This window comes from Ruditapes philippinarum, unplaced genomic scaffold, assembly GCF_026571515.1.
Source record: "Ruditapes philippinarum isolate M1 unplaced genomic scaffold, ASM2657151v2 ctg17745_1_1_1_1, whole genome shotgun sequence".
Lineage (NCBI taxonomy): Eukaryota > Metazoa > Mollusca > Bivalvia > Venerida > Veneridae > Ruditapes > Ruditapes philippinarum.
The window spans coordinates 2,161-16,232 of NW_026866205.1; the positions used below are offsets into that span (position 1 = coordinate 2,161).

General features: G+C 32.8%; 1 protein-coding gene across 1 annotated transcript; it reads left to right on the forward strand.

Moving 5' to 3' along the window:
- Window positions 1–726: 726 nt before the first annotated feature.
- LOC132731686 (RNA-binding protein cabeza-like) lies at window positions 727–13,531 on the forward strand (the record flags this gene model as incomplete). The annotated part of the gene is given in 8 exon segments (XM_060717900.1): window positions 727–837; window positions 4,322–4,358; window positions 6,414–6,498; window positions 6,836–6,980; window positions 7,430–7,531; window positions 8,709–8,969; window positions 9,212–9,272; window positions 13,497–13,531. Coding segments are annotated over 8 exon segments (739 nt in total), but the record flags the coding sequence as incomplete, so codon positions are not given.
- Window positions 13,532–14,072: the final 541 nt, after the last annotated feature.

Below are 14,072 nucleotides of genomic sequence, written 5' to 3' on the forward strand. Positions count from 1 at the left end.
TTTCGTATTCTTCAATGTGAGCGAAAGGAAGATCTCAGAACTTGTGTATAGAAATTGTGCAAATAAATGGCGATTAAATCATCATAGGGATTATTTTTGAAAAGAAATATTATTAGTTGCTAATAATATACGTCTACAAACAGAAAATTCACTGTGAAATTCTATTAAAACGGTACAATTCAAATTTTAAAAGTCACTTTCGCCCACTTTCGCTCACTTTCGTCAAAAATCTCACTTTCGTATTTTAGGCATACCGTTACTGAATTGCTTTGTAACTTAATTATGTGAAAATGTTTTACGTGTTGATGTTCATTGTTGTATTTGAAAATGTATTAATTTAAACGGGATTTACTTTTTGGTTGGTTGTGTATAATGTTTTGTCTCATTATATAGATAAAATTGTGTCTTGATTGTATGTATTATCATTAACTATGCAAAATCATTATAAGCCTATAGAAATATGTGAATTTTAATCAGTGGAATGTGATTAACACATTTCGCGTTGAATAGGCCTACCTCGTTTATTCCCTTTTTAAACAAAATTTCTGTTATTAGACGGTGCTTGCAAAATTTTAGTGTCTGTTTGTTTAAAGATATTGTTATTGGAGCAAATTAACAAAGAAACAGAGAAAAAAACATATCATCTTTACAAATTTGTAAAAGATGTCGAAAAGACTAGAAGGTTTTGACGCCGAAACAAAGTGAAAAGTCCCGAAATCATATGAACTAACTACTCGGTAGAGAAAATTTAGTGGTCTATACCTGATTATTGAACGCCCGCGTCTTTCTGGTCACGTGATTAATAGGAGACGACGAAGAACAAAATGGCAGACCAACGTGGGTTATTTTCCATTAGTTTTATTTAAAAAATTCATAAGTTAAGACGTATTTCTGAAAGTATTTGAAGTTTAAACATCTGGCAAATAAAATAATATTTTAGATTAATAATGTTTTCTTGAAGTAATTGATTTCTCTGTGTGATAGTGATCAATTTTATGGCGACCCGGACTTTGTTCGCCTTCGCCCATAGCGATTTGTTTTAAAAGATTAAAATACATTACTCATAAATGCCCGGGTTCCCGTTTATCGAATCAAAATGTCGTTAAAATTAGTTAAGATTGAAAATAGCCGAATAAAACATGTCAGCTGGCCATTCATGTCAATGTGTTTTCGTTAATTTTTAACAATGAAAATCACATGAATCACTCCCCTATGGTATAAAATTATTGTTGGACATAAAGTTTCACACTCGATCACAATCAATGAAAATAAGTTAAATCTGTCATGTGTATAGGTGGTGCCACTTTTGCAAAATAGTGAATGATCGACAATCGGATGATTTCAGAGACATCCAGGAGGTGTAAAGTCCAGACACCAACTGGATTCCTATTGTCACAAGGTCGGTCATCGAATAGTTTTATAGCACTGGCCCGGAGGCCCATGGTCAGTGAAAATTAATTCGGACCAGTGTAGATCTGAAGAAAATTTAGTTGAAAATATAATAGAATAAATTCAAAACTGAAATTCTGGCCAGTAAATTCAATTACTGCAGCCAGCAGGGTGAGAAAAATGTGCAGCCTGATCCACGGGGTAGACAGACGTTTCACTAATGAGACAGTTCTCACCAAGACAGTTCACACCAAGACATTTCACTTCTTTTTTTGCTCAAATTATTCTGATACTTGTGATATTCTAAAATATATACTCTAACTCTGTATTATCGGCGCAACTCTTTTACCGACGTTCTCTCAGTATTATGTTATTTGGGTCATGCTTACATTGAAGTTAAAAATCTTTTACCTCATTCAATTAAAAATGAAATGATTAGTTGAATGTGTACTGCTTTACACAGAATATTGATCATTAAATTCATCAATGAAATTCAATGCAGACATATGGGAAAAGTTAAGTACGCCGATACAAGGGAGTCCCATGCTACCTTAAATTTAATAAAAATAAATATTAAAACTTAAATGGGATTTTACTTTGTCTCACTACTAAGTTTGTATATTATAATTGTTAAAGTTTATTTAGCTTTTTTGCTTGATTGGATCATAAAATATAATATATTTATAACTTATTATCTGATTAAATATAATTTTTAGCTTGTTATATATTTAATACAAAACTTGTGGAGAAGACATTCTGGCTGCTTATCGCTGCATCATTCATTAACATCAATAAAAAGAACTAGAATTCCACAGTTTACCTAATTCAAGTCCAATGAATATCAATAATCTATCAATGAGTTTTTGTTTCACGGTAATTTTTATTTGTCACAGACATCTTGGACTCTGATGCATGCTTTGTAACACACGATCTGATTGGACGAGCAGCTTCAATATTTGGTGCCTGGCATCTATTGTCCAATCAGATTGGGTGCTACAACGATTGATAATTCAGTATTTAATGATTGCCCTACCTTCCTGCAACAAAACCCTGCAGGGTTAGAATTTAGCAGTAATTTCTACTTGCAGATTTTTGCAAGTGATCATATGAGTAACTGGCAATATGATGTAGTCAACCGGCATTTCCATGATCACATATCTTATTATTATTATCATAATACACAATGACAATGTATTTTGAACATATGGTATGACAAATGATAATAAGCTCGAATGTCTATTGAATATCAGAAACACCTTTATCACTAATAAACACATCTCTTCTTGTAACGAAACAAGAACAATTTAACACATTAATTTATAAATGATAAACAATTGTTTACGGACCAGATTAGGTATACCAGAGGAACACCCACCAATGACAATGTACAGTTATAAACTTGTTCATGTAATGTTATTTCTTAGGACCTTTATTAATTTTATTATATTTTGTACTTGATTTCACCAACATCCTGAAAACTCAGAGGTACTGATCTTCTTAAATAAATATTTCAGCTTAAAAGTAAACACTTTACAGAGGAGTGCTACACATTTACATTGGACACTGATAAAACAACATATGTTTGGCTGTTATAAATAGTCCATCACAATATAGTCACAGAAAAAAATAAATACTGCAGTAGAGCAACCAAAAAAATTGATTTTTAAGTTGTTACAGTAAACATCATCAGTTACTGCATCTGGCACAGTAAACATCATCAGTTTCTGCAGCGGGCAGTTGCCAAGCATCATCATCAGCTCAGAAGATAACAATTATGTAAACGTCCTAAATGAACAGTAACTTGCAATTAAATGCCAGCTAGAGTAATTTTTACTGGCATTATTAGATTTTAACTGGCATTTTGCCAGTATGCCAGCTTAAATTCGAACCCTGCCCTGGGCAAACAGGTTTGTTTTACAGGCGCAGACAGCCTGTGCAGTGCAGGTTTTTTTTATTCACCAAAATATTAGGCCCCATTCCCCCCTCAAAATATTATGTCCCCCCCCCCCCCCCCCCCCCCCCCCCCCCCCCCCCCCCCCCCCCCCCGTCAAAGCTGAAATTTAAATTTCCCCCTATACAACAGCCCGAATTTGCCTGCAATGAATATCATTTTATTGCAACTGCCAAAAAATGTTTTATTTTATGCTTGTTAGACTTACTGTTGAGCAAGGTTGTTAACAAATTGTTCTCGGGTAAAATGTAAGGGGAGCTACTCTCGGCGTCCCAACATGTTAAACATGCAACACATCGATATTTTATATCCGTATATTAAGAAACAGTGACATATTTTAAACTTTTGTTGCAAGAGTTGCTCCCCTTTTCTACCGGAAAGAAAACAATATAAAATAAATAAACAAATAAAATTCCCCCTCCTATTGCATTTTTCCTCCTCCAATGGACACCAACCCCCTTCCCCCAAAAGTGAAAAAAAAACACTGCTGTGCCTAATAATGAATATGTATTACTACACTGTATGAATATTAGAGCTGTCATCGATAGAGACAATATCGATGTATCGTTGATATTTTTTTGCCGATCAATAATCGATACACATTTCAAAAAATCGATACTTTTGACTAATTAATTAAATGTCTAGAAATTATAAAAAAATCACCCAAAACATATACAGAACAGTTATTTATGTCTAATGTTATGCTTTTGTTATATAGTGGAAATATTTCATAGCAATGGTGACAAAAAATATTGTCTGGAAAAAAAATGCAGTGGACAATACACTGTACAGAACATGTTTTTAACTGAAATAATTTAAACAGGTATGAAAGTGAATGACAGACAAGTAATTATAGGTTATTATCGATATATCGGTGTATCGTTGATTTTAGTCATCTGATATCGATATATCGTTGATATGCTTTGCACTGAATCAATGACAGCTCTAATGAATATAATAAAAAAATTCTTTTTTTTACAGAATATGCTGCACAGTATCAAACAAGTGGACAAGCAGGGTAAGTTTACATTTCATCTTCAACTTGCAACATTTTGATGATTCAATCTTTATTTCATGCATTCTCAAAGCCAAAAAGTATCTTTTTTCAAAATTGTTCATTGAAAATTCACAATTATTAAATTGTAGTTAGTGATACAATTGTTGATCACTTCAAAACATGAGGAACAGAGACAACAAACTGTGAGACTTTATTGTGCCCCCACTATAGGGGGGCATTTAGATTTACCCTTGTCCGTCCTTCCGTCCGTTCCCTTTTTGTGTCGCACATAGCTCAAAAAGTAATTGGGGAGTCTGTGGCCGAGTGGTTAAGGTCGTTGACTTCAAATCACTTGCCCCTCACCGCTGTGGGTTGGAATCCCGACAGGGACTTTGGATTCTTTCATGTGAGGAAGCTATCCAGCTAGCTTACGGAACGTCGGTGGTTCTACTCAGGTGCCTGTTCGTGCCTGAAATAATGCACAGAAGGGCACCTGAGGTCTTCCTCCACCAGTAAAGCTGGAACGTCGCGATATGACCTATACTGTGTCGATGTGACGTAAAACCCAAAACAAACAAAAAGTAATTGACCTAGAGTCATGAAACCTTACAGTAATGTTGATCAGCATGTGAAGTTGTGCACCTGGGTATTTTCGTGTGGATATATATAGTTTTTTTAGAGTTATTGCCCTTGAATTGGTAAAAATTTGCAATTTTCAACTTGTGTCGCATGTAACTCAAAAAATATTTGACCTAGAGTCATGAAACCTTACAAGAATGTTGATCAGCATGTGTAGTTGTGCACCTGGGTATTTCGTGTGGATATTTTTAGTATTTTTAGAGTTATTGTCCTTGACTTAGTAAAAATTTCCAATTTTCAATTTGTGTAGCACATAACTAAAAGTATATGACCTAGAGTCATGAAACCTTACAAGAATGTTGGTCAGCATGTGTAGTTGTGCACCTTGGTATTTTCGTGTGGATATTTTTAGTATTTTTAGAGTTATTGCCCTTGACTTACTAAAAATTTACAATTTTCAACTTGTGTCGCACGTAACTCAAAAAATATTTTACCTAGAGTCATGAAACTAACAAGACTGTTGATCAGCATGTGTAGTTGTGGTCCTGGGTATTTTCATGTGGATATATTTATTATTTTTAGAGTTATTGCCCTTGAATTAGTAAAAAATTTCCAATTTTCAACTTGTGTCACACGTAACTAAAAAAGTATTTGACCTATAGTCATGAAACCTTACAGGAATGTTGCTCAGCATGTGTTGTTGTGCATCTGGGTATTTTCGGTGGATATTTTTAGTATTTTTAGAGTTATTGCCCTTGACATAGTAAAAATTTACAATATTTAACTTGTGTTGCACGTAACATAAAAAGTTTATGACCTGTAGGCCTGAAAGTTTACAAGAATGTTGGTCAGCATGTGTACTTATGCACCTTGGGGTTTTCTTGTGGCTTTATTCAGTATTTGTAGTATTTGCCCTTTACTTAAAAAAAGATTTTTAGTATTCAACTTGGGCACATGTAGCCAAAAAAAAATTTGACCTAGAGACATAAGATTGACAAATTGGTGGAGTGTGGGGGCACCCATGTCCTATGGACACATTTCTAGTTTTTGTTTTATTTGGCCAATGTGTTACTTTCTGGAAAGTGGAAACTGTATAAGTACACCAAAAATGAAAAGCTTTTGTGAAATAAAAATAAAATCATTTCTGTGATAAAATGGGCATTTTCCAACACATAGATTAACCTTTTCCCAATTTAGTTGCTAAATGTTAACACAAAGATATCTGACTATATTCACAATGGCATTGCAGTGCTTATTTCCAAGTTAAAGGGCCCTTCAAAAAAAGAAAAAAATGGAGAGGAAAAAAAACACTGATTTGGCAATGTATATAGTCCTGACACTATTTAAATATCTGAAATTGCTTATCTCATGCTACTTTGCCATATGATTCAGATTGCACTATTTATTAAAAATATTTAATAGATTTTTTTTTCTCTTTCAGTTTTGGCTGTTGAGTTCTTCTAGTGTTTATTATAAAATACATATTTTTTTCTCCAGATATAACTACGCAGGTGCTTATGGAACTACTCAAGATTCCTCTGCATATGGACAGCAAGGTGGGGCTGCATATGGCTCAGCGCCGGTATGTAACTGACATATATATATATTTTAACACAAGAAATGAGTTTCAGTTTAATTCCAGGGAACTGGCTCAAACAATGGTTTGAATATTTTTCCCTTTAAAAAATGAAATTTTTGTTGAAATGATTTCTTGTTAGTTGACCATTTAACTTTTAAAAGTAAATATACATTTTTTAAAGCTGTTATGGTTATATTTAAGTGCAGCAAATTATGTCAAAGCAGCAAGAAAACTAGTTCTTTAAAAACTCAATTTAATCTAAACGCTTAAAAACATAATTTTAGAGAGAATAAAAGGCTATATGTATTATAGTGATTAGAGACATGCACATGTTTTACAGGCTGGTCAGACAGCGTCCGCAGGAGGCTATGGTGGTCAGACACAACAGGTAGCTGGATATGCAGGGTATGATACCTCTGCTTACCAGCAACAGGGAAGTCAGGGACAAGCTGCACCACAGAGTCAGTATGGCCAGCAGGCACAAGGTTAGTCTCTCATAACTTTTATAGGAAACTGTTAGAAGCTAGATGAATATATGTATATATATTCTGTATTAACTACCAGGATCAAGGGTGAAGACGAAGGATGTTGAAAGGAGTGCCCAGTCTGTTTAAAGTCATTTTGAAGATTTTTTTTCCTTCTTGGAGTTTTGTTTTTTTACTGCAGCTGTTGATTTTTGTCTTTGGGGAAATGCCCATTGTAAGTAGCCATATTTAAATTATTTTATTTTAATCAAGTTATTGGCTTAAAATTTTTTTTATAAATTTTTGGTAAACTTTTTTATGTTCAACTTTGTAGGTTTTCTTAATTATGTCTCATTGAACACTGTAAAAAGTTTTTATAGAAATAGGAATGTAATGTTTGACTGGAAAAACGTAACAACACAAACCAGTTTCTTTCTAAGATCTTAAGAATTTAAGTGCTGAATTTCTAGGCCAGACTGGTGCACAGGCGTACAGTTCATATGGTTCGTATGATCAAAGCGGATATGGCCAACAGCAGTCATCCCAGGGTTATGGCCAACAACAGTCTCAAGGTATATTTCAATGCACTATGTATTACTGTCTTTCTTATGTTTCAGTGGTGTTTTGGTACAGTAAATACAGTCATACATTCTTTGTTATATTAGAAATGCCCTGGCAATTGCAATTTAAAATACATCCTTCTGTTTATCTAATATACCAGGTAATAGTACAATAAAAACAGGAGTGATTAGGTCAACAGAATCCTTCCTACTCAGCGTTTTTATTTTATTCACCTGCTTTGGAAATAGTGCCGGTAATTTACTGATTTTTTGTAATTTTCAGAAATTTGTGAGAAATTTGGAAATTTCCTGTCTTTTTCTGTTCGGAAAGGTGCTGTTTTCCAGTATCAGTTATTTAAGTCAGCAATAATATTGATACCATATAGAAAAAAAGAGAACATAACTGAAAGCTGCAGTGAGAATCTTTAAAGTATGACTGTGTTTACGTGGGTGTAACATTGAATGGCCTTACTAACCTGTAGATCTGTTTTTAATAGACTCCTATCTGTAGATGTTACAGAGCTTCTCATAGTAGCAAAATATTGATCATCTAATGTTTACTATTTACATTTTGAATATTTTAGACTGAAAGTTTGCTCTTTATATATACTTGATAAAATGTGCAACATATGTAAACCATTTGTAATCAAGATATTATGCTTTTATGTAAGCTTGAAAGTTATGTACAAATATTTTTATTTTTTTTGTGCACAAGTCTTATTTTAATGATTAAGAATGAAGCATTTTAATTTATCGTAAAAATGCATGTTTTAGGATTCATTTTGACACAGTCATCTAGGTTGAATAATTTAACCCATACCCTGCTGGAACCGAAAGTTATTAGCCTTTTCTATTAGTATAAACCTGGCCAGTCTGTACATTTGTTCAGTTTGACCAGGCTCTATACTATTGGATGACCAACTTAAAATTTTTATATATCCAAAATGAAAAAGGAACCATTTCAAAAATAGGAGATGGACAAGTCCATTTAAGTAATTCAGCAGGTTAAGGGTTAAGAATGAATATAATTTACACCCACATTGTTAGCATGTTGTAGGTTTTGTAGACTTCATCAGTTCATCTCTATAATAGACACAACTCGGGAGACATTATCAATCAAAGGGGGCATTGAATGGCTATATAGTTTATTGTGTAGATAACGAGTACCCAATGATTGATGTTTTTGTAGGTGGCTATGGACAAAGTGCAGGTGGTCAGCAGTCCCAGGGATCATACGGAGGTGGACAACAGAGTAGCTATGACCAACCAGCAGGTGGCGGAGGCAGTGCCGGTAGTTATGGAGGTTCAGCCTCAGGAGGAGGAAGTTATGGAAGTCAAGGACAATCGGGAGGGTACGGTGGACAGAGTGGCGGTTACGGTAGTGGTGGTGGATCTGGTAGCTATGGTAGTAGCTCTGGCGGTGGTCGTGGAGGTGGTGGGGGATATGGAGGTTAGACCTTTTAGAGTTTAATTTCTAGTTTTAGGCATATGATATATCCACTCAAATTATTTGACATGTTGTTTTTGAAATTGTAAATATAAATTTGCTTGTTATTATTTGTGCACTAACTCATATATTTGAGTTTAAACTTTCATTTCTCATTGATGTTGTAACTGTTGTTATTTAAGGAGATTATACAGGTTCTTTTCTATATGATGATAATTCAAACTGAAAATATGATTTATTTACAGGAGGTGGTAGAGACAGTGATAATGGTGGGCGTGGCAGTTATGGAAGTGGTGGAGGAGGAGGGTAAGATCTTCTTTACATTTTTAACTTGATTTTTCTTTCTTTCATTCCTCATTCAAAAATTTAATCAAAGCTTTAACAGTCATTTACAAAGAAATATACTTCTTTAAAAAAGGTTGAAGCAAGGTAAATAGCTTTATGAGATAGGTTGTAAAAGAGGTTTGAGTTACAAAAAAAGTACATGGTTTCCAAGTGATTTGCCCCAGGAAAAAAGATTAAAATGCAATTGAAGCAAATTGGTACATTTTTTAAAACATCCAGTATTAATTTAACATTGGTTTTATGATAGAAATGGTAGAAAATGTAAAAAAAAAGAAATGGATGTGCATGTAAAGTTTCAAGTTTTTTTCATGTTTTCACTACATGCCATACTATGTTAACCCCTGTGTTTTTAGTCTTTTATTTCTGACAGGTCTAAGAGTAATGAGGTTACAAAACCTACCTAAGTGACCTACATATGGTCATTGGTGTATTTTATACTAAAGGGGTAATGATAACAGATTGAAATTTCATGAAAATGGTGTAATTTGTACTTTGGACTCACTGGACATAGTTGAATAAATTAAACAGCCTTAGATTTAAATTTATTTAGGGTTTGCCTAGAGGCACGATTAAAAGTTGTCATGATCAACAGTTGATATCGTGAAATCAATACTTAATGAATGAGAAGAAAGTGTAAATAACTGCCCTGTATTATGGTACCTACTTTGAACAAAAAGATTATTTATGTGTATACAAATATTCTATATCTAGACCAATAAATAACAGAAACACACTTGATAAGTGTTTTATAGGCTTTATACAAGTATGTAAGAAATTATTTAAAAAACAAAGTGAATAAACGGTTTTAAAGTTCTCTGCTAAAATTATTGTTGATTTCAGGTAAAATAGCTTAATTAAGAAGTTTTCATTGCAAACATATTTAATTAAAAAAAAAATACACAAAATTAGTGTAAAATATTTAGTGAATTTCCAATTGGAATAAAAGTGTTATATTATTATTTAAAAAAACTTAAGATAATAATTAGTTGGAGTTTTTTTTTCAAATTGATTTAAACCAATAATATAAGTCAGATGGAATGTGTAAATAAAAGAAAATGTAAATATTACACAGGTGGAAGTACAATGCCTGCAGTGCTCTAAATAAAAAATTTTTTAGTCAGCCAAAATTGAGAAAAGCCACCATTAAAGCTCTTGCTATTGACTTGGTGGTAAAAAGTAGCTGGCAAAAATGTTGCAGTGGTTGGCAATTTTGCTGGATCTTAGAGAGTAGTGACTGGGTCTTTGTAGCTCTATGCTGGTCATACTTGTAGCAAATGCTCAAGTGTTGTTAGTATTATACAATATTTAATTGACAACAATTATAAAAGAAAATTAAACACATAGAAAGTCATGAAGAGTATGTAGACCTAGGTTGATTCCAGTACACCTCAAGTGTAACATATAAATCAGTTGGTAAGAAAGTTATGATTTTGAACTAACTCTTAACCAGTTGCTTTAATATTTATATATTATACTTGGTATAACACACTGGGATAAAATGATAAGTTGCAGTTTCATCATGGTAAAAAGAGCATTGAACTAGCTAAACAGATGGTTGCCTTTTCTGTATTAAATCATCACCCATAAACTTGTTGGCCACAACAGAAAATACCCATGTGATGACCAAGATCAGGGGCACTTCTTATCATGGTCTGCACTTGATGCTATTTAATACTTGCTTGAAATTTTCTTGAAAATTATGTATGGTTTTATCTAGAATGAAAGATAGCTCCATTTAAAATATTTAGCCTGGTAATTGTTGAGTAAATATGCTCATTGGTTGTGTTTTTCATTGTCCTGTATCAGAGATATAAATGTAACATACCACATTTAACATGTTATTTGAAGTATAAAGGGAAGTGTCCTCATGTTATACAAAAGGCAATTAATATTTAACCCTTGACTTGCTGGAATGGAGAGTGATCATTTCCACCAGAATAAAGCCAGGCCTGCAGTCTGGCCAGTCACTATACTGAATGTAGCTCGAGTCTTTGTATTTGGGTACCTTATACCCTTAAATTGGGAATGGAGAGTTCTGGATTCAAAGATTGGCAAATATGTGACTCGAATCCAGCAGTTTTATTAAGGGATTAAGTAAATTGAAAATATAAACTTAAAAACTAAACTTTTCTTTGTAAATTCAAGGTGGTTTATAGTCAATTGTGTCGAAAAGAAACTGATAATAGTTTTTCTGGAAGTTCATAAATTAAGCCATTGACCTAGATCCATGCTGGTTCAGAGAAATATATGATAAAAATCTGATCTTGTATTAAAGTTGTTTCTGTGTGTAGTAATGAAACATGGTATATGTTCACTTAAGATTTATCTTAAAATTCTAGCAAGAAATGTAAATTTGTGTAAATGGTATTTGCCCTTTGGTGCCCATATATATATTGTGTCAAAAAATAAGCAAGCTAAACTGGTATAAAGTAAAAGGTATACACAACTGTCCAGTGAGTCCTTAGGTTAAGGTATATAAAATATTGAGGTATTACAGACACAAATTGCATGTGTTAATTAAGGACAATAATGAAGTTATATGTATGGTATAAAATCATGTGGCTCTGGTCTTCAGGCAAAAGGGTTTTATCATTGTGTAAACTATATTGGTGTACCCAGCTTCTGTATATAATGTTTACTTTATTGTGAATTATAACAGGTTCATAAAAAACATCTGTGAGAGAATGAATTCATTGTTAATTTGATATGTTATAACTACCTTTAGTTATAACTACCTTTAGGTTTTTGTATTAGTAAATAGAATAAAGTTGTTTGTTAATGAAAAAGTTTATAAACTAAACTGTTCCAAAAACAATTGAGATCTTGTTTAAAATTTTAGTTATAAATCAAGTTTATTTTAACATGATTTTTATGTGATTTGAAAAAAAAAATCTTTGACCATGTTGAATTTGAATATACATATACTTCAAGTATTAAAATGGCCCATTGTTAAAGGGTATCAAGCATATTTTGTAATTATATAAATTAGCTGACAGAATAGGTTCTTGTCAGACAATATATTGTGCCAACAAACTTGACAATATACTAGTGTTATAAACCTACCATTAGTGTTAAGAGGATTTTAATGAGTATCTTAAAACCTGATAGTACCAGAGCCACTAGGGGTGACCTTGAGTCAAAAATAAGGTACCTAAAAAACTGTATCAGAGGTTATAAGACTTTTAAAACATTAGAAAATGGGTATAATGAAAATTGTAAAAAATGGTGTAAAGTGGAGATTTAAAAAGATATAAAAAAAAAAAAAAACAATACAGTAAAGAAATGGGTTGATTTTGTTGGAAGCTGGCATGGTCTAGCAGCCTGGAAGTATTGTTGGGGGAGTTTAGAATAATTGTACCTCTACTCACTACACTCCTGGTAGAAATATGTGTTTGCCACAAGAAGAAACGGGACAGCAGCTACATGTGGCCTTACTCTATATTACTGTACATTATACATCATCTCCTTCGTCATACTACATGACTTCTCACATAATTATTCATTTTATACATACATATGTAAATTGTGTATTTTCCGGAATTGTATTTCCCTTAATTTGTTTTCACATTTTATTTGCTACTTAAAAGATGGAACTAGCTATAAGATTACGTTGTTCGCCAATGCATGTGAAAATTGCACAAGATCCCCCCTGACTACGGTAATTTCATTTAGGTTAACTGTTAGATTTTTTTGGCAGTTTTGTAGGTCAGATCACAAAACTTAAATCAATCTAGTTATCAGTTCCTAATATATCCATCTTGTATTATATTAGGACACTAACAGTAAAGGGAAGACTATACTAGCTTGAAGTACGCTTTTTGTTTAACAGTTACGTCAGTGATAGTAAATCTAATGTTTGTCGTTCTCCACTCATTATTTTATTTTATTTTTTACAAAAATTTAGTCGTAACTTTTTCAAAAGTTTTGAAGTTACTTTAGGAAAACAACTGGTTTCTAACTATGTGTGCAGCATATGCTAAACTTAAGTAAGCAAAGCACAGCATGTTGTCTCCAATCTTACCGGTGTCTGTTTGAAGTACAGCATAGAAAGAGAAAAATGTGATGAGTATTTCATTTTGTAAGGAACACATTTTTGTAACATAAAGTTAGTGAGAAGTGATCATGTGCTATGATGTAGGGAGATATGTTATGTCAGTAATTCTCATGTTTACCAATGTATTACAGTGGTGGTAGAGGAGGTTTCACCAAATTTGGGGGTGGTAAGTGAATGTCATGTACCCAATATGGGCTTGACTTTGTTAATAACAAATCTTTTCCTGTTCTTTTTATGTAGTAAAATGGTCAAATTTGTTGTCGTAATTGGTAGTGGTTTTGATTGGTGTTTTAAAAAAGAAGTAGAAAAAAAGTTATTAAAATATTATCTTGTATAATAATGGGAGAAGTAAAGAAATGGTCCTGAAAAATGAATGGTGTTACCTGGGATATGTAAATCAAAAGTTGATATTTAAGAAGTCAGTATAAAAATGCTTGGCTTTATTGAGATGATAGAAATATCTGATCATCAACTTGGGAATCTCAATGTAAATGAAAGTATCTCACAAAATGGTGAATATAGATCAGTAAGATCAAAAAAAATATTTAGTTGAATATGGTTGAGGAAAAACTAGAGAAGATGGTTGCAGATATAAGTGGAAATGAAGAGAAGCTTTGTAATCGGCATGTCAAGGCATGGTGGATGTATGTCAATGTGACTCAAAACCACAATTGATCAATGAAATCTAGCTAAAGAGCTGCAATTTT